Consider the following 27513-nt stretch of genomic DNA (forward strand, 5'->3'; position numbering starts at 1 on the left):
ATATATGAGATCCCAAACATATAAGGATAAAGTGTTTGTGCTGTTTATAGTCTGACTAATGAACTATTCAACTCGAGTAATAAAAAATATATTTAGAATATTCTGTAATCCCCCCTTTAGAAATGTATGAAAAGAAAATTAATATGAATTATAATGACATATGTGCATCGTAATGGAACACTCTGTATTTAACATACGTTGACGAGCATGTGTATTTAACATTATACGATTAAGAACATGTTTATTTAGCATTATACGTTGAAGAACGTATCGCTGGTTAAAAACTAAAACGACACATCTGCAAACGTGGAATGCCTGCAGATGTGTCGTTTTAGTTTTGAAGCAGCGATATGTATTTAACACTACATGTAGAAGATCACGTGTATTTAACATTATATGTTGAAGAGCATATGTATTTAACATTATACATTGTACAGCATTTGTATTTAACAATAAATGTTAAAGAGCATTGCATGTAACATTGTGCGTTTGAGAACAAGTGTATTTAACATTATACGTTAAAGAGCATATATGTATTTAACTCTATAGGTTGAATAGCATATGTATTTAACATTATACGTTAAAGAGCATATGTATTTAACATTATACGTTAAAGAGCATATGTATTTAACATTATACACGGAATAGCATATGTATTTAACATTATAATTTGAAGGGCATATGTAGCTAACATGATACATCGAAGTGAAAAGTGAAAGAAAGTTTTAAATGCTATTTTATTGAATTTTATAAAGTAGGTTTTAGAATGATGAACAGGACATTTAAACAATGACGACAGAACATTGTTTGGATGTTCTGCTTCTAACAACTACGAACAAAATATTGACTTCAGAAACATCTCGATACTCTTCACGAAACGATTTATTCTATAAAAAATCATCATGCTTAAAAACTCATCAAAATTAATTAATGTCCTACTCTCAGAACATAAACTTACTTGGGAAATTAAGTATTTTACAGAGTAATTTAATAAGTTATTCCGCAAAACTCTTTATTTAGTATTAATGATTACGAGATCAATAAATTATTTCAATATTTTTTTATCAATAACAGCAGCATTTTAATCCATAATAATGATAAATATAATAGTAGCTTATAAGCAATACTTACATATCCAAATGAAAGCTACAAAGAAGCATTGATTCTTAAAGAATGGTCTTTTATTCTTCTTTCCCTGAATAAAACAGCCTCGAATCTTCATGAGAATCTAAAAGTTTTAGTTCTCGAAAATCCAAGCCAAAATAACATTTATTCACATGTTCAAGCTAAACTTGAAGCATCTGTTTCTTTTCCCCAGTTCCAAAGTTTTTATAATATAAGCATCATTGGCAGTGTCATTAAAGTTTTATACGCAAAAAATTCTTCTTCTAGCTGTTTGCTTTTTAAAACAGGAATTATGTGGCGAAAAATGACTATCTTTGGTGTAGTTTTTCTAAGTCGAATTCGTGTATTAGTACCTTTTGCAAAATTCTAAAGCTTTAATAACGTAAACATCTTTGTCAGTATCAATATCAACGTAATTATAAAAGTACTTCGTTTTTCTACATATTTTAGATAGGGAACAGAAAGAAACAATTCTTGATGTTTATAAATAGGACTGGCATAAACTTTATCCATTGCGAAATATGTAAATTGGCTTGTAGCACGGCAGAGCACATCTCATCACCACAAAATTCAAATACAGTCAGGGTTTTTTAATCACAAATTTTAATTTTGCATGCTTCCCCCCTCCCAAAAAAACAGCAAATTTAGCAACACCGCAGAGAACAAAAACAAAAAAGGAATTGTGTCATCAATTGATTTTTAACTTTTCAGCCAATCACTTTCAAGATAGCCAACGAAGGTTTTAACTTTGTTTACCAAACCGTTGAACTCGCATAAAGACTGCAATGAACTATGCAAATGAATCGATACATACTCCTTAGCAACTGTTTGTTTCAATTGAAAGGAAATCCCAAAATCGCAGTTTAGCTATCAATTTTTATTAAATTTATGAAATGGAGTATCAATCTCGCCAAACGGCTCCGTTCATTGGCGAGATATCGCACATTCTTCGTGGCATGTCTGTCATGTTCGACAGTTTCACGAAGAAATAAGTTATTGTATTCATGACTTGGTAAAAAGTTCGATTAGTTGGTATAATTATTTTCATAGATTTTGTTTTTCTATCTTAGAGGGAAATGTGTGTCTCCAGGGACAACAGGAAAAAACAAATCGAGCGTCACGTGACGAAATACGGTTTAGTTTTTCGTTGAATTGTGATATAGAACTTGTAAACTTTTGACAGCTATCGAATTGAAGTCTCCGTGTAAACTGATTGTTAAATAGCGTGAGGTACTCTCTCAAATTAAAATGTTTGCTATCTCGTAATTGGCTTTATTTTCCGTATTGAATTTGTAACAATTTGTTCTGAATCTAATAGACCTCGTTGTTTCGGTACTTTCCGAAGTTGTCTCAAGAATTATTATTTTTATAAAATAATACATATTTAATACGTTTTTTTAGAAAATTAAAAAGTTTAGTTGAACAATGAATTAGTTTAGTAAAATTTCGGTATACTTGAGAAAGTCAGTTTAAATTAGAAAATATTAAGGCATGAGACATATTTCTTTAGGACTTATAATTAAATTAAGTATCTGTTGTCCAATATTCCATAATGTACTCGGTAAAAAAGTTAAGCCGAAAATTCTGGGTCCGGTATAATATAGTACAAATTTGCTGCTGGCTCAATAAGGTGATAAGAGAAATCACGTCTAAATTCAGGACAAATCTTAATACAGAACAAACTTACTGCATTCAAAATAAGGTGATAAATTAAACTATGTTTCCCATCAGGTTGAATTATAATTAGGAAAATAATTACTTCCGGCTTAATTAAGTGATAAGTTAAACCACGTTTCATTTCCGATCGACTATGAACAAATTTACTAAAGACTTAATAAGGTGATTAGTAAAACCATATTTCATTTCAGGTGGAAAAATAAAATGCCAGCAGACAAAATCACTATAGTCTTGAAAAGGTTATACAATGAACCATGCCTCGTTTCAGGTCGAATCATAATTCCGGACTAAATTACTACACTATGGTGATAAGTTGGAGTATGTTTCCATTCAGATCGAACCTCAGTATGACATAAACATTTGTATGAGAGATTAACGTACATGGTAATGCGGTTCAATCTGAAACTTCAAAAATAGTATTTTTACTTTAAATTCCTTATAAGTATTCCCTTTTTACTTTACATTCGGCAAGGATTCTAAAATGTTATAATAAGAACGGTGGTGACAACAGAACGCCATGATATAAACACCATCATTACAGAACACCAACAGCGCGAGTTTGAATCCCGGGACGTTTTGTCGTATATAAATATAAAGGCTAATTATTTGCAAATATTTTTTTTTCTTTTTATAAAAGAAATAAAGAGATATTTTCATTTAATGAATTTTTTACAGTGTGGTAAATTTAATAAAATCTTTTCAATAATCGCTCTCAGTATTCTCCTTTTTAAAGAAGGCGTCGGGACACAATGGAAAATTTCTGACGTTGTTCTATAAAGTAATAAAATACCCCCAACAAGCCGCAAAATTATAACAGGACTTAGTGGCCGCCCAATGAGGCATAATATGGTTCCATCGTGTGCCCTGTGTAAAAACAACTTAGAAGTTTGATTTTTGTTAAGCTGCCAGAGATGACGTTGGTTCCTTTCTATGAAGCACAAAACTGTTGATCCCGAAAAACGTGACTTCGAATACCTGGATGTCGTATCCTGTGTAAATCAAAAGGCCCATGATCCAATTAAAAGACCCCATTAAATCAAAGGCTATGTACCCTTGATTTTATTTTCTAACCAGTGGAGTTCTGACTGATTTCAAAATAAAAAACCTCGGATACAAAGCATATCATATTTTAATAGATTTTCACTAGGTGGCACTAAGGTTATGAACAAAACATACTATACTTGCCAAATTTTACTTTTTTTGCTTAGAACTTCAAATCACATTATTTTTTAATGCTTTATATAAAATTATGTAATTTTTTCTCTGAGTAATTATCTGGAAAATATATAAATAAAACTAGTTGATATAAGTAATTTTTAAATTTCCCCGTCAAACATTTTTTTACATCATCGCTTTAATATTCATAAATTTTAAACTTTAGTAATAAAAAAGCAATATTTTCATTTTTTGGGAATTAATAAGTTTAAACTCGAAAATAATCATGCAGAGAACTTACTCTTCCTGGGGGACATTTCCCCTTCAAGAGTAAATGTGCTCCCCTGCCCTAGATATGCAACAAATTTATGCTAAATCATTATTGCTATGTTAATGTATTAAAAAAAAAGTTACAGTTATTTATTTAGGGAAAAAGAGAAAAAGAAATTTCAAATTAAGAGCACTTAAACTTAAAAAGTAAAATTAAGTTTTTTTTAAGGCTTGCGCTGTTTGGAATGATATAGTTTGTCTAAGCTAAGAACTCCTCCCACCACAAAGTCTGAGGCCGTGTGGTGCTATGGTAGCAAGAATGGCGCATTTTAGGGTGAGTAGCTTCACTCTAGGACTAACACAATAGACCGAAGAGATCTCCTTTCTCTCGCCGACGAGACCTGAAACCACCCCAAAACAGTGACCCCGCACCCCTACTTGAAATAGTCATACCTCGTTACCATAGTCACCGCCACAGGTTCAGACGAATGTCAGGAGGAGTTCTTATTTTAGACAAACTATATCTGGGACTGCGTGGCATTAAACAGCACTGATAAGAGCTATTTTTTCTTCGGATGACACTAGTGCCACCCACATTGTAAGTTAAAATATGCACAGATACAAAAGGCGACGGAAGAATGAAACAAAAGGTATGTCTAGCGGTTAAGATGTAAAAGGTTTATACTGACATTTGGGTATTTAGCTTCTGAATTGCCAATAGCAAGTTTAACACTGTACCCTGTACAGAGTTAAACTGTCACATTCCAGAAACAGAAACATACTTTTTTTAAAAGAATGCTGGGTTCAAACCTCCTAATCCGGTACGACAACCTCCTTGCACGCTTTAACTCTAGAGCCGTTCATAGATGACTTGTAACGCCATCTTTTGCCAATTTTTGAAGCAAAATTCTAAAAGTTCAGTATAAAAGTTTACAACTATCACAATAAACATACTTGTTTCATTCCATTATACCTTTTTGCTTTCTAGATTTTTAAATTAGTCAGTTCTCGGCTGTTCACCATGTAGAAGATATGGATATAGAGGTTTTCCAATATTGGGGGGAAAAAGCCTAACTGTATTGCATTAGAAATTATGTAAATGAATCAATATGCGAAATAACGACACATCAGTATGGTATGCTTTCAAAATTTATTAAATCACACTCTTAACTATTCATTGCCTTTGCAGCACATCTATAATGTGTCCTTATCCCTGATTTAATAAATCATCAACCTATCATGAATATCCATAGCTTCTGACTCATGCACTGCATGTAAAATGAATGTCTATAATACATAAATGTACACAAAATTTATATAGTGGAAGAACAATCACCAGAAAAGTACTATTTTATTGATATCCACTGATTACATATTCCATAAATCCAGTACAATGAATGAATGATTTCGCAATTTGCAGCTTGTTTTGAAATAATCATATAAATTACAATACTGTCTTCTCCTGCAATAACTATTTAAATTAAGTTAGATACAAACCGCTTTATTTCATTCAGACATTGTCATAAGCATATTCTTTGAACATAATAAATGATTTTAATAAATCAATAATGACATAATTTTTTACTTTCTTTTACGTTCATATTTTAATCAATAAATTGAATTAAAAGTTTGAGACTATGATAAAAGTTCAAAACTAAACCTGATTATTTTAAAACTGTATTATAATACTACTCTTTTATGCTAAATAATGTAATATAAATAGTTATGTGACTAAACAATTTAAGATTTCGATAATTCGTTAACTTAAATTGTGCTAAGCTTTTCACCATAAAACATACAAACCTATTTTCTGACCTGGTGATAAAAATGCAGTGATAGGTAGCGTCAGAATAATAAGAGAATCCTAAAACATTATCTGCGCATTATATCAGCCTGACGCAACTTATCTCTGAATTTTTAAAAATGAAATCATAGAATAGGCTTGTAAACCAAAATCAAAGTTATCAAATACCAAAAAAAAGGTTAAATTGATTTTACAAACAAAATTAATTTTTTAAAAAATACATAATTTTTTTGAATAAAAAAATATACTTTTAAGGAGAAATACAAGTGCTATATTTCAAAATTTCTGTTACTATTTTATTATATCCGATCTTGTTTAACAAGACAAAAATCAGTAATATTTTGAAAAATCATAAAAAAATAAAAATAAAAAAACTATATCGCATGAGCTAACTCTTTTGAAAATTCTTCAACAGAGAGTTTTAAATGGTTTTCAGGGTAAATTATTGGAATTTTTCTCTCTCTCCAGTCCAAATTAAAAGAAAAAAAGTGTATTCCAATTTCAACTTCCGTATAATACTTTTCTGACAAATAGCTCTTCGTTGTTGCAAGACACACACAAAGACACAAAAATCTGTTTTCGGGATTTAGTTTTCTTCGTGTTTGATGGTGACCTCGGTGTGCACCATATTTGGTTGCTTCCACTCGTCGTAGTTGAAGGCCTTGATTTCTCTGTCGAAGGGGAATCCCATGGCTCGTTTGTCTGGGAAGAGTTGGTCCTTAGCTCCGCAATAGCTCACAGCATCGATGCATTCATTGGTTCGGCCGTGGTCATTAACCTATAAAAGAGACATTGGAATCAAGTCTCAACTTATACACGAAGACAGAAAACGCTACTTTTTCCACACAAAAAAGGTGCCAATTCACCCTTTAGTGCAGAATTTTTACTAAACATATTTCTCATATTCTTTAAATATTTTGTATTAATTTAGGTCAAAATAAGTTAAACACATTCTATTTAACATTTTAATAATTTATGGTTATGAAATACAGTATGAAACACCGGTGTCTTTTGCCGCGTTAAAGGTAAAACCTTCCAAACACGGCTCACTTCGAAACAATAATTTTTCGCTTTTGCACTTATTTGCAGTGATTTAAGATCTAAAAGAAGCAGTTATTCACTATTTAAATTTCTTTATTTTACAAAATCAATTATATTTACATTTTTGAATACAAATGAGAAAAAAATTTAAAGTTCCTTTTTTGAATTTTAGAGGAAATAGAATTCCGATAATCTAACAGATTATTTAGTAAATATTTGACTGTTTTTTATAATTAAAAAAAAAATATCTATATATACTTTTGCCTGTAATTAGAGAGTCAGAACAAAAAATCTATAAAAAGGACATCGGTGCCCCGTCTACATCAAAAGATAACACATGGGATTTGTTTGATCCAAAATGAGTTATTATATTTTATTTTATCACCGTCGACGAACTGTCTATCTGTATCAGATGTACGTCTATCCATTCATCGATGCGCGATACGACTATCAGTATAAGATTCTGTAACCTTATAATTTTGAACACGATCTAGGAGGCAAAATAGCTCCTCCCATTGCAATAAACTCAGATTCGTGAAGGGCTTTTGTTATTTGAAATAATCCATATTCATGAAGAGGAAAATCACGAAAGCCTCTCACAATTTTCCTGTCACCTTAAAGGATTCATACTTAATGGCGGGTGACTAACATTCTAGATGTATTAGATGTACGACTATCCATTGATAGCTGTAAGGTACGACTATCAATGTTAGACTCCGTAGCTTTATAATTTTGAACCCAATCCAGAAAGCAATAACTCCTGAATCAAACATCGGGACAAACTCACATTCATGAAGAACTTTTGTTGATGGAAATAATCCATACTTGCTCTGCATGAGGAAGAACAACGAAATTCTCCTAGGATTTGCCTGACTTCAAAATGATATTACCCAAGAAAAGTCAACCACTTGAGATATTTCACGTCAGTACTGTAGTTTATGCAATTTGGGAGCAGCATACGAATAGAGCAGCTGTTGCCGAGATTCGAACCTAGGGACCTTGCTACAGAACAAGAGCTCTATCCCCTGATCCCTCATGGTTCAGAAAATGAGACATGAGGAGATGCCCATTTCCATTATGCCAATTACTTGATGATTTCCAGCAGCAAGTGACGGCCTTACAGTGACTGAAAACTAGAGCCAAAAGTTCTGCAATGTTTAAAAGTGACTGACAATAGTTTGACCAATAGCTTGAAAAAACAGTCTTATTGCATTCGGAGCCGATATCCTCGTGTTATTATGCAATCAAGTGAACGTCCATAAACAAAGTGTGTAACAAAGGCAAAAGCTTAGTGATTTTAAATTGATTGAAGATGATGATGATATGTTTTTTCGCGACTTTTAAGACGAACACTCCATCCTCTGAGCTGCGTGAAATTATAATTCGGAAGGCTAGAAAATTGAATAAAGAACTTACTGTGTCTTCGAAATAATCTGTGAGAATTGCAAACAGGTGGAATGGGAGTCCGGTGGTGTCTCCTTTAGGTATGAGAAGATGATCAGGCCATCCACAGCTGCAGTATTCGTCGGCTCTTTGTCCAGCGCCTTCACCTTTTAGCAATTCTTTCAGTGTCTTCTGCTTGCGCAGTGTTACACTGGAATCAATTGACCTTCTTTCAATGGTGTTCTCACCTGGCCTCACTAATGACGAAAAGAAATGAAACATTATGAATGACAATCCGAATCTTACGAACAATAATTGTATGCATATTTAAAAACCACATTAAGTTTACACAATTAAGTCTAAATCGATAACTAGCATAAATTTTAAACGATTAACTTTCGCATTTACTTAATTGTTATGTTACATACAAGGAGAACTTAGTAAGTTTGAAAAAATTATTGGATTCATTAAGCTATCAGAGTCATTAGAATAAATTTGTATTCTAATCTCAGAACAAACTAAGATGTATTCCAACACTCAAATGATTGATTACTTCTGAAGTGTCCTTCAATATTTTTTTTAATTTTTAAAATTTTCATTTGCTAAGTGATCAAATATTAAATCAGCCGTTCAAAGAAATATTACTTACATTCAACATGGAAAGAGTCCAATTCAATCATCACTCTTCGAATGTTTCGAATGGTTTTTTCGTTGCCTAAGTGATCGAATTTAGGTCCCATATAGATTCGAACTTTAGCATGTCTGGTCTTGGTTCCACTGTTTTCAACCACCAATTTATAGGTGAATTGTTCATGATCCAAATGCTTGTAGTGAACCTAGAATGAACGTAAATTTAGACTTCGTTAATTTAGATAAATTTGAGAAATTTTCTGAAAATAATTTACTTTTCAATCAAATAAAAATTAGTTTATCCATGAGAAATTATCCTATAACAACGTATAAATTATTTTCTATTGCACAAACTACGAAATTTTTATTTACCTCAGAACAAAAAATGTATGAAAAAAAGTAAATCAAAATGTAAAATATTTTATGACGAAGTAAAAAGTAAATAAAACATAAATTACTTTAAGAACAAGTAGAAATTATTTTAAGAACGAATGGAAATTATCTTACAACTCAGTTGACAGTATTTTAAATTACTTTATGACATAATACAAATTACTTCATGATAAAATAACATTTTACTTTACATTAGTTAAAAATTATTTTATGAACAAGTAAAAAGCATAATGTAGTAAAAATTATTTTATACAGACGAAAAAATTAGTTCCTTATTAAGTAGAAATTGCTCCATGACCAAGGAGAAATTATCTTAGCTTTAAGTAAAAATAATCTTTGACTAAGTAGACCATCTACGTTACGAAGTATAAATCAACTGAGCACTAAATAAAAGTTATTTCTGACGAAATAGAAGCAATCTGAGAATTAAATAAAAAAAATTTTAACCAAGTAGAAAATTTATAATATCAAGAATAAATAAACTGAGGACTAAATAAAAATTATTTTTGACAAAGTAGAAATTTTATTTTTGTCAAATATAAGCAATCTGAGAATTAAATAAAAATTCCCTTTAACTAAGTAGAGCCATATAATATCACGTACAAATTGTGTGAATACTAAACAAAAATTATTTTTTAAAAAATCGAGATTTTTATCAAGTATCAGACCAAGTAGAAACTTATGGAACAAGAAGAAATTATTTTATGATTAATATGCCGTTTATCTTACTTTAACAGCTCCAGATCTTGGGAAATAGAAGGCGTGTGAGACATCCAAATAGTCATCCTTGAAGAAAGTTTTGATGGTGTTTGGTGAACTGGATTTTACGGAGATTGATTTTGCAGTCACACCTCTAAAGCTCAACTGGAAAAAGACAATGGCCCATTACTTTTGTAGGCGATAATATTAAACATTAACTTTATAAATAAACACATAAAATCTATCAAAAAATAATTCAAATTTATAATTATTAATAATTTTTTATGATTAATGATTAATAATTAATTATAATTAATCACTTAATTAAATATGATTAATTATAATTAATCACTTAATTAATTAATAATAATTTTCAAATTAATTGTCAAAAATTAAGCCTCCGTGGCATAATATTTCGTAAATTGAAGGCATTTATTCAAAATTCATGCTTAAAACTGCTTTCCTCAAAGTTGAAAAAACAAAAAAATTTCTATTAAATACTTGGTGAAATAAGCTTTATAATTAATACTTAATGAATAATTTTAGGCTGTTCTAAAATAATCGGTACCCAAAGGGTTTTGTCATTTATTTTATTTTATAAAGTGCATATGTTTATCAGGTATATACCGAGTTATAATTTATGAAATTCGCCAACTAAACATGTGAAATGATAAAAAAGGCAATATAATAATTTAAGCAAAATCATATACTCATAATCGTAAAATTCTGATAAAATTACCGTGATGTATGGTATTGACATTTCTAGTAAAAACAAATACATAATTCCGATTAATAAACTAAAATATATGGTATTTAAGCCATTCATTTGATAATTTACCCGTTCATGTGGTAAAGGTTTACCATACGATTGGATAAACGAAATTTTAATTTTTAAATAATAGTTCAATTTATCGCTCATTTAGTAAAAAATACAAAACTGAAATGTAAATTTAACTGAATAAATGTATTTTATGCCATGCTCTAAGGTATCATGCTAATATTACTAAATTTTATCACATATTATAAAACCATATTTTTTTGTTAATTTCACTGAAAAGAATACCTAAGTGCTCCGGCAAGAATTACTTAGCGTTTTGGTGTCCCCATACAGTCAGGAACGCGGTAAATTTTCTCTTTATTCTAATAGTTTTGATCATACTTCTATTCTAAGTGTAGCTGTATTAAAAAATGTTAATATTGTAATAGAAAAATAAGTTTTATAGTAAACAAAAATTAGTTTAGAAATTTCAAAAACTTTTCGAAATTTTTGCATTTAATTAATCCATTAATGTCCGAAATTTAAATTATAATGATATAAAAGAATGCTGTTATGAAAATAATGGTAGTACATAAATTATTACATTAATTTAGTGTTTTATTATGTTAGCTACCGCCTAATTTTCAAACCTATTGTTAATAACCCATCTTTATAACCTATCATCAAAGATTCCAATTAGAATCCTTGTATTATTAACATATCAACTTATATAACAGACAAACAAGTTTCATTGCTCTTAGGTAGAAAAATTTATAATATAATACTTGTGTTTGTGCTACCAATTTTTATTTATTTATTTTGAAAAGAAGAACTGTTTTCAAACAAGGACATTCAGTGCTAACAAGTTAATTTGAAATTTTTGAAAAACATATTTCAAAAATAAATTTTATGTTTTCAAAATTAGTTTACTTTTCGTTATTCCCTTCTTTTCTTTCAGAATGTACTCTGACTTCCACTTCAAATCTTTATTAAGAAGAAAAGCAAAAACACTTAAATGTTTAGATATTACTAAGATTTTACTACCTTTAAAACATTTAAGAAAAAAAAATTTCATTGTTATTATAAAAAAAAGACAAATTTACTTCTAATAATTAAACATGTCAAAAAAGATAATTTATTACTTTATTTCATATCGTCAACAAATAATTGACAGATTAATGAATAACTTGTCAAACAAGAGTTTTGTTTTTCCATATCTATATTTTCTTCTTGACAACTTTGTGGCAAGTTGGATTTGCTTTTAAGAAAAGAAGAAACACATTTTTAACTAACTATACTAACTAATTTACTTACTTCGGGGTCTTAATAGTTTCATTTCTCTATTAATTAATTGCGCAGAACATTCATTAACTATTAGAAAACCTTTTTATGATTAACTATTAAACCAAAAAAAAAAGTTTACTTTTAATTTCTACAGGAAGGATTCATTGTTCTGAAATGCATAATAAAAATTCATTTCTGTTAATAAATTCAATCTCATCATAAATTCATTTCTTATTATTTTGTATCAGAATCCCTTTGAAAACGTTTTTCTATTTTGAGTCCAGGTAAATGATATCTTTTTCAACAGGATTTAAAATTTAAGAGCTAAAGTCAATGTATGACCCTGCGCAAAATGCAAGGAACTGAAATATTTCTTATTCGACAATCTTTCTAGAAATATCAAAGATCAAGATATTTATTCTATTTCGAATACAGGTCATGTAAAAGCTGTTAGTAAATTGTTTATCATAAACTGATAAATATATCTGTGATGATTGAAAAGGTTAAATGGAAAAATCTGTAATTGATATTTTTGAAAAATATAAGATTTCTCGGAGAAAGATCCAACTTAACAATATTTTGAAAAGTCTTCATATTTCACAAGGTCTCAGTGGTACTAAGTAACAATTCTTGAATATTTTTGAAATGGATGAAGAATGCAAGTGCATTTGGTAATAAAAGACCAACAAGTTTCCTAAAGACTTTTTTATTTATTTATTTATTTTTTGCTGCAAGTTGCAAAATTGTTTGCTGCAAACTAACCACTTAGATTGCAAACGCTATGACGTGAACAACTTAAAGGATTATTACCAATAGGAAATAGATTTTGCCAATTAGCCTTTTCATATTTCCACTGTATAAATTTCTAATCTGGTTTATTCAAATTTACTATGATATCACTTAATGCTTTCATCCAATCAGATCTACGTTTATTAAAAATTTTATTGCTTTAAATTCCTAATTATAATTGATTGGTAATAAAAGGTCAACAAGTTTCCTAATGATTTTTTTATTTATTTACTTATTTATTTATTATTTATTTATTATTTTTTTTGCTGCAAGTTGTAAAATTGTTTGCTACAAACTAACCACTTAGATTGCAAACGCTATGATGTGGAAAACTTAAAGGATTATTGCCAATAGGAAATAGATTTTGCCAATTGGCTTTTTTCATATTTCCACTGTATAAATTTCTAAGCAGGTTTATTCAAATTCACTATAATGTCACGTAATGCTTTCATCCAATCAAATCTACTATTATTAAAAATTTTATTGCTTTAAATTCATAATCATAAATTTCATTCTTTGTTAATCGATAAATTAGAAACAGTTCATTTGTTCCTCATTGTAGTGTCAATTTTAATATAAAGTATCAATGAGTATTAATTTTATAATGAAGTATCAATGAGTATTAATTTTATAATGAAGTATCAATGAGTATTAATTTTATAATGAAGTATCAATTGCTATCAATTTTAATATAAAGTATCAATGAGTATTAATTTTATAATGAAGTATCAATGAGTATTAATTTTATAATGAAGTATCAATGAGTATTAATTTTATAATGAAGTATCAATTGCTATAAATTTTAATGTAAAGTATCAATGAGTATTAATTTTATAATGAAGTATCAATTGCTATCAATTTTATAATGAAGTATCAATGAGTATTAGTTTTATAATGAAGTATCAATGAGTATTAATTTTATAATGAAGTATCAATGAGTATTAATTTTATAATGAAGTATCAATTGCTATCAATTTTAATATAAAGTATCAATGAGTATTAGTTTTATAATGAAGTATCAATGAGTATTAATTTTATAATGAAGTATCAATGAGTATTAATTTTATAATGAAGTATCAATTGCTATCAATTTTAATATAAAGTATCAATGAGTATTAATTTTGTAATGAAGTATCAATTGCTATCAATTTTAATGTAAAGTATCAATGAGTATTAATTGTAATATTATAACTTACATCCTCTACTGAGTATGGAGGTAGGGACCTCTTGTATTCTTGGAAGAGGTCATCAATGAACCTGTGCCATCTGTAAAAGATTGGATCTCGGAGAGCAGTGGCTGTGTCATCCATAACACCAGGGTTCAACTAAAATAAAGTATGGCACATAATTATTCTTTCCATAAAAACTAGTTATTATACATGAATATTCGTGCTGCGTGATATCAGGATTTTAATAGTGCACTATATCGTCGGGATACACGGTATTTTACAATTTATTGCGATATTTTTTTCTGATTCAACGCATTTACATTATTTTTACAATAATCAATATTTTCGTTACTCATATGAAATTTACCAGAACGATAATTATCGCAATTGATATTTTTCGTGGAAGAAAATGATTGCGAAAGTATCGTTTTCGATATTTTTCGTTGTAGATAATGATTGAGAAAGAATCGTATTCAATATTTATCGTTGTTGGTAAGACTCGCGTCATTATCGTGAATGATAATTGTCGTATACTTGATATCAGTATTAAGGGCAGCACTCACAGTACAATAAGAGAATACTTTATAAAGTATCCATATTGATTGATAATAGATTACTTTTCAAACGCTATTAAATTATTTATTTAAAACATATCGATATTTCATAATATATCAATGCATCTGAAGTAAGTTATACAAATTTGCTCGATAAATATTAGATAAAATTTATCTTACAATTAATTGTTTTAATCCGATTTAACAACAAATAAATATTTTTTAATACAAACGATTACTTGAAATATTTTAAAAACTTTCTGTGAAATTTTTTTCTCTCGTCATTGGTTTTAAAAATTTAGCAAATTGAATAATTTTACTTAATGATATCTTTTAGTTGCTACGTGTTACTACAAAAAGAAGATAAATATTACTTTCTTAACAAATTTTGTATTTTCGTAAGAGGGGTTCAGTAAAGACCACCCTTATGTATATTTTAAAAATCCTTTCCAGAAATGAAGTCAAAACGTACATGTAAAAGGGATTGTAAATTAATATTCAAATGAAAGGGCGAAAAACGCCATTGAAGTGTAACAAATGAATTGAACGTGACTGAAAACTTTCAAAACCTGTTTGATTCCGAAGGAAAATTGGAAGAAGTTAATAAGGGGTTGCTGGAAAGGTGAGTTTCATCTGTCAAATAAACAATTTTTGATGTTTTCAATCTCACCTTTATCAATACCGACCATTAGCATAAGCAAACTTGATTTTCAACATATATTCTATTCGATTGACTTCTGCAACTGGGATTTCTGTAAACTTAAATATTAACTTTTGTGACTTTCATGAGCATACTTATTGATTTAATTTTTGGCAAATATTCTTGTAACTTTTAATGAGCAAAGTGACCCTTAATGAGCATGCTTATTGTCTTCCATTCTATTGATTTCTGAGGTTGATTGTGGTGCCTGATGTTAAAGTGGGTGCAATTTCAAAGAGGAAGAAAAAGAATAAATTTACCTTGAATCTTCCATCTGGATCGTGAGCAGCTGCGAACAGAACGTGTCCCCAGTTGTGAAGACTGCCATAATAGGGAACATTGACGGAATCGTAGTTGGATTCAATGATGTTACCAAGAATATTAATGCCATGGACATTGTCCAATGGAGTCTCGCCACCGTTTGGATCAACGACGACGCCGACATCGATGGCGTCCAAGATTCTTTCACGCCATCTTTCCAAATCTTGAACTGAGCAATCGGGTAAATCAGCCAGTTGGCGACCACTATTTCTGGATGAGTATGGCAAACCATTGATGTTTGAGGTCAAATGAGCGGAATAACCTTCCAAACCATCGTGGAAGTTGTGGAAAGGAATCATCTGTGGCATGTGATTGGAAAGTCGTTCGCAATCGTACCTAAAGTAATTGTAATCATCAGTAACTATTTGAACCGTTATGGAAATCGTTCATTTACTTCTTAGCGACTACTGTCATTATTTGATAACGGATCGTTTTCTTAATGATGAATTGTGTATAATACGTCATTCTATGTTGTTGTTTTTTTCTTTTAATTTATCTTAATTGCGAAAAACATATCCACACACCATAATATATTTATATTAAGAAATTTAGCTGTGAAATTATAGAAATATTCTTTTTTTTTTTAAAAAATCTGTAAGCCTATTGCTACTTCACAACTAATTTTATTTGGAATAAAAAATTACATTTTATTAATTAAAAACTTTAATGTGGTTAAATAATATAGCTCTATCTATTAAATATGCCTGCATATTTAATTTATTAATTCTGTTGTGAGAATCCTGATGAAGGTCCAAAATTAACTCTACGTCAAAAATAATTCTCTTTAAAATAAAGAATTATATATTTAAAATAAATAAAGAATTAATCATTTAAAATAAATAAAGAATTATTCTTTTAAAATCTTATGTGCTAGATAAATTACATCTCTGAATCTAAATCAAGCAAACAGAGTAATTTCAAAACAATGATTACATATCTTTAATAATGCCATGATAAAAATCATAAACAACCATAATAAAATTATAAATAATCATAAATAATTAAGGTAAAAATTAACTCTCAGTTCCCGAAACTAAATATTGAATTACATTTCATTCATTAATTTAAAAAAAAAATTGTTAGTTAAATCGCGACTCTGAGAATAAATAGTGAATGCAAAATTCAACAAAATGCTTACATACCTTTATTCGAAATCCTTTTCTTACGTCTAAAAAGTGATGATGTAATACGTACAGAGAAAGAGTGGCTCCCCTGGGCTGCTTAAGAACTAATTTTATAAAGGACAAAAAAAAACATCTGATACCAGTTATTTAACTGTTTTTATTGTAAATTAAAAGATTCTGGTTGGCATCATGCATAAAATGAAAAAATAAAGAAAAGCACTTAAAAATTCTATAAGTTAAAAAAAGGATTTGAAATAATTAGATATTATTATTATTGTTATTATAATTGCCAGTAAATTGGATTTTACGTCAAATTTTAAGAAAAATAAAAGATTTCTTAATTTTACTGCTTTTTGTACAATTTTCTTATGTGTTTTTTTATAATTGAATACAACTTCAACAAATATTAAATTTAAAAACGTTCAAATGTACTTTATGCACTAACAGTACATTATTTAGACGAAAAATCATTTCTTTCTATCTTATTTAACTTTTATAAGTTAAGCATAAAAAAAATATTCTAATTTACTTTATATGCCAATATGTAACTTTAAAAATACTAAAAAAAAACTCATTTTTCCGAAATGCATTATCTCCCTTATCGCTTGGAGGGAGAAAAAAAAATTAAAATATGCCAGACATGGTTGAAAATATTGTTTAATTATTGTAAATATTGAAAAAAATCTGTATACTTAGAATTGAATTAACATTTTGCAAAGTAATTTAAGTTTTGTAATTGATAAATTTTGTTTTGAATTGATAAGCTTTAGTTACATATTTTTAATGAAAAAATGCATATTGCAAAATATAAATTACTTAAAATAGAGAATTTCCTTTATATTGTCTCTACAAACAAATCAAATGCACCCATAAAAAACTGACACGCATCCGTTAAAATTCTAATGCGTTTTTAAAATATTAATTTCAATAAATCTTTTTAACTTTTATGAAGAAGAAAAAAAATTATTTAATTATAAAAGTTATTAAGCAGATTTACAACAGACTCTAGTTAACAAAGAGTTTATTTTGTTTAATACTTCTGATCTTCTTGGGAAGTTACTTTAAAAAGATATTTTAATTCTGCTAATAATTAATTAAACGTAATTAATCTACTGGAAAGGCAGCACCTGAAGACCATAGGCAAGTGAGAATGCGTATTCCACCAAAGCTGGTCAGTTTAAGGAATATATAATTAATTTAAGCTGTAACTATTGTATGAGAAGTTATTAACACACAGCTCAATTTGAAATATTTTATTAACTGGCATTTACTTTACTTTCGAGTTACAAAGTAAATTAGCCATTTATATATATGGTTATGGACCAAATAATATGATATTTAGAATTTTATGGGTCGACTTATTTACTGGAATCATCTAATGAATTACTTTTTTGTCATCAATTCCAATACTTGCCCACAGCCTTCACGTGAAAAAAAAATAGAAAATTTTATAACACTTGCCCATAGAATAGGAGCCACCCTTACAGTCAAAAATATTAAACTTTAATAAAATACCTGGGTTTCCACAATCACTGCCCTTAAATTTATATTTTTAGTATTCGTCATTTTATTTTACAACCAGGGTTGAACAGTGCACTCATTTGTGAGTTAACAAGTATCAGAGTTTATCTCCGGAGTCTTATAGTTTTAAAGCCAACCCAAAAGACAATGGAGCTCCCGGATCAAGCATTAGGATGAACTAGAATGAGTCTTTTGTAGGTTACATGGAGACGAAAAAGAGAAAATCTGCAAAGGGATTTCAAATCATGACCCGTCTACCAGTGCGAATCTTTTACGTCAGAGCAGTGGTCGGTGCAAATCGGGTGCAGAATTCGCATCGATTACGATTAGCCATCTATGGATATCGAACTTGGGTCACCTCATTGGGAGGCAAGCACTCTATCATTTGAGGCATGGGGGCTTTTAGAAATGAAATCAAAATGCTATGCATAATATGAGATTCCGATAAATATTAAAAGGAGGGGGTGGGAACAAAAAAGGTCTTCAACCATGGAGAATCATGGACAAAAAAGAAGAGATTAGAAACACCAAAACCTGTTTTCGGAGGAAACTAAGAGGTTGTAAGAATCAGCTAATAGAAACACATCTTAGTCGTAAAGCAATCCAAGCTGGTTTTGATGTTTTTAATCCCGACTTCCTCAATTATGTTTGTGTAATGCTGATATCGTTTTTTTTCTTCCCCTTACTTTAATATTATTTTGTAAGCCTAATGTGATCTGCGTTTTTCACTTAATTGATTCAAAAAATAAATATGAAGGATAGTGAATGCAGAAAACCTTATTTTTTATCTTACCTTATACCTTACCTTATCTTTTTTATCTTTTTATCTTACCTTATTAAGGAAAACCTTATTTTTTATCTATTAAGTACTTACTATCAGGCGAAGTACTTACTCATGTGGATCGCAAAATGCTATTTGATGATTTTGATCTCGTGATCGTATAATACAATAATGAGGTTGCAAGAACAAGAACACGTATTACAAGAACACTTATTCTAAGAACAATCTTATATATATTAAAAGAATGGGGAACCCATCAAATTCAACTCATTCTCAATTAATTATTGAGGATTATTTCTCTCTACGGAATCCCAAAAGTTGTGAGTAACCAGTTTGAATTTGCCCTCTCCTTCCGAAGAAGAACTTTATTATTCGCGCTTCAAATGAATTCATTAAGATTAAATTTATAAATGAATTTATAAAGATTAAGCTGTAATGACCCAAGGTATTACAATACTTTGAGAAATTATAGCTTAATCTTTAGTTACTTAGCCTAGAACTATTATAGCTCCGATGTCAAATAACTTCCGCAAAAAATGCACGAAATTTTTAATCAATTTAAAATAAAGGCTTTCTTAACTTTAATAAAAAAAATACGAATAATTATTCATTTTAAATAAATATTCATTTAAAGCATTATCTAAAGATTTTTAATCTATTTAGCTCAGAATAATTTTTTTCGGATGTGAAATAAAACAATTGTTAAATTTGTTCGAATTTATATTTGATTAATAAAAAATTTGCAATAGATTTTTAAGGATATGTTAATTTAACAGAAATCGTATGTATTAGATGAAATCTACGTTTTTACCTGACATTTAAACTTTCTTAGCTTAATCTATATTTACAGTGAAGTTGTGTATAGTATTGGACAAAAGTTTGAGAACTTACACAAGTACAATAATGCTGCTTATACTTAAACTTTTTTAATTCCTTATTATTGATAAATCAACCCTTTATGATGGTTCATTATTAAATATATATGTATTAATTTTCTGAACTACTAATTCATGAAAGCACATAAGTTTATAAAAATTTTGTATTTACAAAAACAAATTCTCTAACTTGCCTTATATGACAAAAAAACTTTATTTTTGAAGAAAAAACTCTTTAGTTAAAACAAACCCTGTCTGCCAAAGAAGAAGAAAACCATGAAACTTTTCTCCAGAAAAACTCAACATCATTGATTATTACAGTAAATATTTCAAGAGCTTAGTAGAGGAAAATATAAAATAGAAATTTCAATAAAATATGAGAAAATTTGCTTTAAAATACAAAGTAACTGTACGAAGATTTTGGAAAACATGTTTTCGAATTGAAAATAACATTTTTAAAGATATGGGGGGGATTCATGTTTTATATTTACAGCCAATGATAACATATTTTTACTGTTCTCAGACTTGATTATTAAGGTTGCCCTAAAGCTGGACTAATGAACTGATGGCTATTTTAGTAATAATCCGAAGAGAATGCTGACGTAAGTACACGCAAATCATTACCATAATTTAAATCATAGAGCAGATGTTGGTAGCAATCACTCGTTCATTATTTTCCTTATTTATCACTTTTATTGATGATCCGAAGACAATGATAGTGCTACCACAACTTAGATCAAAGAGCAGATGGTAGTAGCAAACACTCGCTCATTATTTTTCCCCAAATGCTCATCCTAAATGATGATCCGAAAATAATGATAGTGCTGCCACAATTTAGAGCAAAGCACAAATAGTGAAACCAATCACTCGCTCATTATTTATTTTTAAATAATCATCCTTTGTGGTAATCCGTGAACAATGATAGAACAACCACAATTTAGATCAAAGAGCAGATGGTGGCAGAACTCACTCACTCATTCTTTATGCATAAACTTTCATCATTATTAATGATTTGAAGACAAGGCAGCTGCAATGCCACTCTAATCTTAGAGCAAATAGAGATAGCAATCACTTGCTCTTCGCACCACGCTTCCCAACTTCTCTCTGAAACCACTGAGTAATTAAAAGTCCCTGAGACGCAATCGGAGATAGAGAACAATCCGAATAAAAACCCATTCTTTAAACATATTAAGTCACTAAATTCGAATGTCTTTAAAATTTCAATTAATATGTTCTTTAACTAAACTCTTGATGGGACATTTAAGTGTTTAGTCCATGCATTTTATGGATTTTTGTCTTGATTTCCTTACCTGGCGCACATCTGTTGATGCATATAGAAGAACAGTTCTCCTTTCCGGTCCTTGATCCTGCCGATGACTTCAGGTCTCCATGTAGCAGGATAAACCAAATGCCAGTGCCAATGATGAGCATTGATACCGATATCCTCTCTGTAGTATGCCAAGTTGTATTCAGGATCCATGACATTACCAGTTTTTTCGATGTTGATGACGATGTCCTGCAAATTTTGACATCCAAAGTTAAACCTTACATGTACTATGCTTATAATACATTAGTTTCGTGATTTTTGAAGCAATCAATTTTACAATTTAACAACACCTAAGCTGATTTATTTATATATTTATTTATTTATTTATTTATTTATTTATTTATTTATTTATTTATTTATTTATTTATTTATTTATTTATTTATTTATTTATTTATTTATTCCAAATAAACATGGATCCACGTTCATTGTTTTGCTAAAGTGCCAGAAGTAACCTCGGTTTTTTGGCACAGAAAGTCTCATATGGCTTATGCACTATAAACATGTGCCTTCAGCCAGAGCCTGATTCATCATAAGGCTTGAGAGGCCCAGGCCTAGGGCCCCTTAAATGTTACAAATAATTTCTTTTTGCGTTTCTTCTTAATTGTCAATTAGAATTATGAGTTAACAAAGATTGAAATAAATATAAGATCAAGTTTACAAACGTAACTTATATATGTCATAAATAATTTAAAAACACTTCATAATTAAGCAATAGGTAAGTTTTGTTTAAAGTAACGACTAGAGGTGCCTTTGACAGTTTTGTGCCTAATTCCCCCTCATTTCTAGATCAAGCCCTGCCTTCAGTCAAATTATTTAAAATAAAATAATTCTGAAAATAGTCTGAATGACTCAGCTTGAGAATAAGATATAAACTTAGAAAAGTTCTTGTTTTCAATCTATTATATTTAAGCGCCGCTTTAAGAGAGTGAATTGCTGAAAAAACCCTATGAACACTTGTTGCAATCTTTTGTAATAATTTTAAGCTAAAAAGTGATCCATCCTAATTGGAAAGGTTGAACCGTTAATATTTCAGAACCTTGTTTAAATTTAACGCATTATAAATAAGTAATTAAAATAAATATAAAACAGAGATTAAAAATTAATTGGTAAAAGTATTTTTCTGTTTGAAAATTATTCGTAGTGCTGCCATCTATTACGTAACTTCGAAACAAATTTTATAAGTTCTTTCACAAAAACATATCCCATTATTAATGAATTACTTAAAGAAAGAAATGCGAGTAAAAAAAAATTACAAAAAAAAATTGCAAGTCTTTTATTTGCGCAAAGCTAAACAATTTTGATTTTGTGCTGCATAGATGAAATCTAAACTTATTCTTCGATTGCCCTTATAAATTATAAGTTAAAATCAATTCTTCAATTCTTTTAGATTATGAGTCAAAATGAATTTTTCATTTACTCTTATAGAATATGTAAATGTAATAAACTTTGCAATTTGTAAATATCATTTTACCTCATCTTCGGGGTGAAGTTGTACTTCTTTGTAAGCCTTAAAGAGTGTTTCGACTGGGACGAACTTATCGGGGAAGATTTCTTGGACAGGAGGCAAGTTGACACCTCTACAATCTTTCCTATGCAAAATAGCAACAGATACGGCGTATGCATACAATCCTTCATTCACGTAGTCCCTGCATTGATGGCACAGGTCAAGAAACTCTTCAAAAGTTGCAGCATCTAGTAAACGAACACAAATTACTTAGTTATCATCTTTTACAACTGGATGCGTATTTTAAGTATACAAATCATAATTAGTTTTTAAAAAAACACGTTCACAATTCACAATAATTAGGTATTCGTCTCAAACATACATTTTATTTTTATTGCACAAATTATTATCCAGTAGCAAAAACATTATAATTTTTTGTAAATGTTATCGCATTTTAGTAACTTATCAATTTATATTAAATTATAAATTAAAATAGTTGACATTATTGTTCAAACTGAATAACCGATTTAAGAAAGCATTCATATACATTTTATGGTATGTTTTTAAGAGAGATGATAAATTTTTGAAACCATTTCCTTTTACTGAAAATTTCTGCATTTTCGTTGAATAGAAATAATTTTACAGTAGAAAAGAAATGAGGGCTTGCGAATATTTCTTTTCGTTTGTTACTATTAACGATTTCACTATATTTGTTTTTAAATAAAGCAATTCTTGTCAAAAATTTATATCAATCAATTTTAATTACTCTTTAAAAAATTTATAAAAGTTTAAATAAAAAAATCACACAGATATTGAAAAGAAAAATATTAAAAAGCATATTTTGGAAAGAAAAAAATACTTAAGCTACGTACTATATTTCCCCAGTATTTAATCACTTAGCTGAATTTTATTCATTTTTGAAATCAAATTATAGTTTATTTTTAGCGAAATTATGTGTGATTATTTTTAATAAAAATACAGTACATCATTAAAATACAAAGGGCTACTCCAAGCTCATACAGAAAATTAATACTTTTGAATGAAATGATTGAACGAAATGATGAATGAAAACTACCGTTTCAAAAAAATTTATTTAAATCATCCTCATTTTTAAACATCTTTTATTATTAAAATGTGGATTATTGTGTCTGAAAAAACGAAGTACTTCTTTTTATTTATTTGCTCAGATATTTACATTCATAAAGTTTCAAATTATTTCTTTTAAATATATTCATTTTTTAGAAACTGTTTTCCTTTGAAACAGCAATTTAAGAAAAATATTGTTTAATTTAAGTATTTTTGTTTAATTTAAATCATAAGCTTCTAAATCAAATGAATTTTTAAAAGATGTATTTTTTAACAAATAGATCAAAACCCTCCGATTTAAATGATAAAAAGATTTTATGCACGTGTAAATAGTCTCAATGGTTATTAAAAGGACTAAAAAAACATACATTGTATCTATTGTAATGCTTGCTTTTTATCTATAAGTATTGCATAGACTAGCATCTATTTTAAGATATAAAAAAAATCATTAGAACTCATTTTTTAAATGAATCTTAATTTTCTATTGCTCCTTTGTATTCGATATCAAAGTTCTTATTATTTCCTAAATCACTTTAAATGGTTTGAATCGCAGAATATTTAAGAGAAAACTAATTCTTACAAAAATAAATATTTGTTTCATTTATTCATTCTAGCTTTTCCCTAATTTAATATTTTGCAATGTAGTCACGTTATTTAGTTTTATCCTTTAATAACCTGTAATTATTCCCTTATAAGTTCGATGAATTTAAGAATGCAGCTTTTAAAATTTTATTTTATTAACTCAATACAAATAATCCGTTCAGACTTATTGTTTTAAATTACGATTTTCACTACACGCTAAAGAAACTTTTTAATTGTATTCTTGGAATGAAATAAAGGATTTACAGTTTATTAAAAATTCCATAAACTTGAGTAGCATTTTTTTAATTGCTTTGTCTTCAGACATAAGAACTTCATTCCTATGCAAAATATACTCAACATTCAATCAATTGTAATGTTTTTATCAGTTTTACTTATTTTTAAAAAAAATTTTACTTAATTTATTTTAAACATAATTAACTTCACTGGATTCTTTAATTTGTTGTCTTTGAACGAAACATTATTTCTGAACAATAGTTCTTACTTTGTTTAAATAAAAAGCAATCAATTGTAAACCTTTAAAAAAAAATAGATGGAGCTCTTGGAATATTCCGTACAGCTGACATGAAATATTTGTTGATTCTCGTTGTAACATGAAAATAATTATTTGAGAACGCGAAACAACATCCAATTAAATCAATTTATTTTTTTTTTTAGTTTATTTTCTTAAATTAATTTTTTTTTATTTATGTATTTCATCAATTGACAATTATTTTTTTATTAAAAAATATGATTAAAAAATATTCACTAGCGGTAAGGAAGCTCATATTTACAAAGAGCGATTTTCACGAAATTCGATTACCGCATATCCGTTGCATACTTAAAATAAAATTGAAGAGAATTTCTGCATACAGATGATCGAAACCTCACAACATTGTTACCTCCAACAAATTAATTGAAATACTCAAATAATATTGCAAATAAGTATTCGTATGATATTGCTAATTTATTGAGACATTGTAATTAATTTTAATTCATATAGAATTAAACCTGAAAATCTATTTCATTATAGTTCATTTTACTATAAAACATCTAATTAAGACTTATTAATTAATTGAAAAAATAATGATTTGATGTACCTTACAAAGTATATTAAGCAAATTTTGAGTTCATTCTTTATTCGATTTTTTAAAGCAAATAATTAATTATTCTTTTAGATTTTATAATTTCGCAAACATATATCTATAAAATTACTTCATTTCATTCTTTTAAAACATAATAATTTTTACTTTGCTTAGCTTAACAGTTTCAAATACGTTAGTGGGGATTAAAAATAAAAGAGGGATAAACTAATAACATTAATCAAAACTTTTAAACTGAAACTGTCTCATTCATGTGATTTTCAATGAAGTAAAATTAATATTGTATTTTCTAGTTTCTATTATTTTTGTATGCTTTATTCTTGTTTTTTTCCTATTATCTCTTATTGTGTATTTAACGGATCACCTAAAATACTTTTTTTAATTCACTAATTCGTTGTTTTCAAAATGTATTTTCTCATTCTTTAACTAAAACGTCCAAATCATACTTCAAAAAAAAAAAAAAAGAATTTGAAGAAAACTCTTTGGAGTGTTGAAAATTTAAATGAAGCATAAGAACTACATATTTGAAGTGAAATTTTAAAATAAAACTCTACATACAGATCAATTAAATTTATTATTTGTAAAATAGTATTATTTTTCTATATATATATTGACTAAAACGTATCAACTGCATTATTGAAATAGAATTGCAAAAAAAAAAAAAATTCTTTTTTTTTTAAATAGTAATTTTCACTTTTTTTTTTTTTTCTTTCTTTACAATAACGTAGCAGTATTGAAGTAGAATTGCAAAAATGAAATCTATATACTGATTTTTTAATTAATTTTGTAGGTTGAAACTAGTATTTATACATTTTTCGACTGAAACTTATCAAATGCATATTTGAAATGATGAAAAATAAGAAACTTAATTTACGTACCAAATAAATATTTTTGTTATTTGTAAATGGAATTTTTGTATTTTTTGACTAAAACGTATTAACTACATTCTTCAAACGGAATTTTTTTTTTTTTTTTAAAGTTCAATTTGCGTATAATTAACTATTTTTGTGATTTGTGAATGGAATTTTTGTATTTTTTTCAGTAAAACGTATCAAAAAAAAAAGTCTACATACTGATCAAGACTTCATAGAGATGAGTTGCCTCCTTCAAATGGTCAGCGTGGAAACAGGAAAAGAGGACACCTCTTCCGAGCACACCCAAGCCTGCCAGGCGGGGGTCCCTTTGGACCCTCAATCCAAACTTATCCTTGGTAGAGATGGATACATACTGGAAAAGGGGCAAGACCCTCTTTTGCCTCTCTGATGCACTGGACATGGTTGTTGTTTCTTTCTGGTTGCTTGACGACTTGGGATTTGCTTAACCAGGCGAGCGCATACACAAAGACCAAGATGGACACCACGACGTTTTATATGTGCCGTTAAAAACATGTTTTCTTCGAAGTGTTATCTGAATCTGGTATTTTCAATTGCTTTCTGGTGAAATAATGCGTTAAGCGAAAGAAGAGAGTCGCTGATTTTAGCTACCGGAAATGGGTGCGGGTGTCGGGAGGAGGTATTTTTGTGATGAGGCACTTTGTGTGGGATAACAAATTGAAAGAAATTAATTTTATTTTCTGAATGATACTATTTATTTAGTTACTTTCGTTTTCATAATCAAAATTCAATGCAAAAACCTTAAAAGAAAAAACAGTTTTAAAAAAATTATATGTTAACTAATAATAATACTAAAAAAAATGCCTCTGCTTATTTTTTCCAGTTACATATTATTATGTTAATAATAATATTTAGATTTATTAAACATTATTATGAAAAATGAACCGTTCATTTAGTACTAAATTAAATGAATATTTTTAATTCTTGAGATACATGTTCCCACTTTTTAAGCTAATCGGTTTTTTTCTCTATATATCGAAATACGGTAAGAGCCGTTTCTTTTGTGCAAAATGTTTGAAAAATTGCGG

The 27513-nt window shown here is 28.5% G+C and overlaps 2 protein-coding genes across 6 annotated transcripts in view; both read right to left on the bottom strand.

The window, feature by feature from the left end:
- Positions 1-2116, bottom strand: part of LOC107436417 (uncharacterized) — a 145312-nt gene extending 143196 nt beyond the window's left edge. For 4 of the 5 annotated variants that reach the window (XM_087159954.1, XM_087159953.1, XM_087159952.1 and 1 more), the window contains exon 1: positions 1132-2114. In XM_087159954.1, the coding sequence (XP_087016080.1) occupies positions 1132-1222 (91 nt within the window). In that variant the 5' untranslated portion in view covers positions 1223-2114. Of the gene's footprint in view, positions 1-1131 lie in introns of all 5 variants that reach the window. The other variant, XM_087159950.1, reaches the window with a different exon arrangement.
- A 3443-nt stretch (positions 2117-5559) lies between these two features.
- On the bottom strand, positions 5560-26931 carry LOC107436418 (hemocyanin B chain). The gene is made up of 9 exons (XM_016048130.4): positions 26666-26931; positions 22852-23072; positions 21363-21568; positions 15691-16087; positions 14204-14332; positions 10208-10342; positions 9105-9291; positions 8489-8712; positions 5560-6809 (listed from the first exon to the last, which is right to left on the bottom strand). Exons 1-9 carry the CDS (start codon positions 26865-26867, stop codon positions 6618-6620), a joined length of 1893 nt encoding a protein of 630 aa, XP_015903616.1. The 5' UTR covers positions 26868-26931; the 3' UTR covers positions 5560-6617.
- Positions 26932-27513: the final 582 nt, after the last annotated feature.

This window comes from Parasteatoda tepidariorum, chromosome 3 (assembly GCF_982258835.1).
Source record: "Parasteatoda tepidariorum strain Cologne lab strain chromosome 3, Ptep-v5.0, whole genome shotgun sequence".
NCBI classification, from domain to species: domain Eukaryota; kingdom Metazoa; phylum Arthropoda; class Arachnida; order Araneae; family Theridiidae; genus Parasteatoda; species Parasteatoda tepidariorum.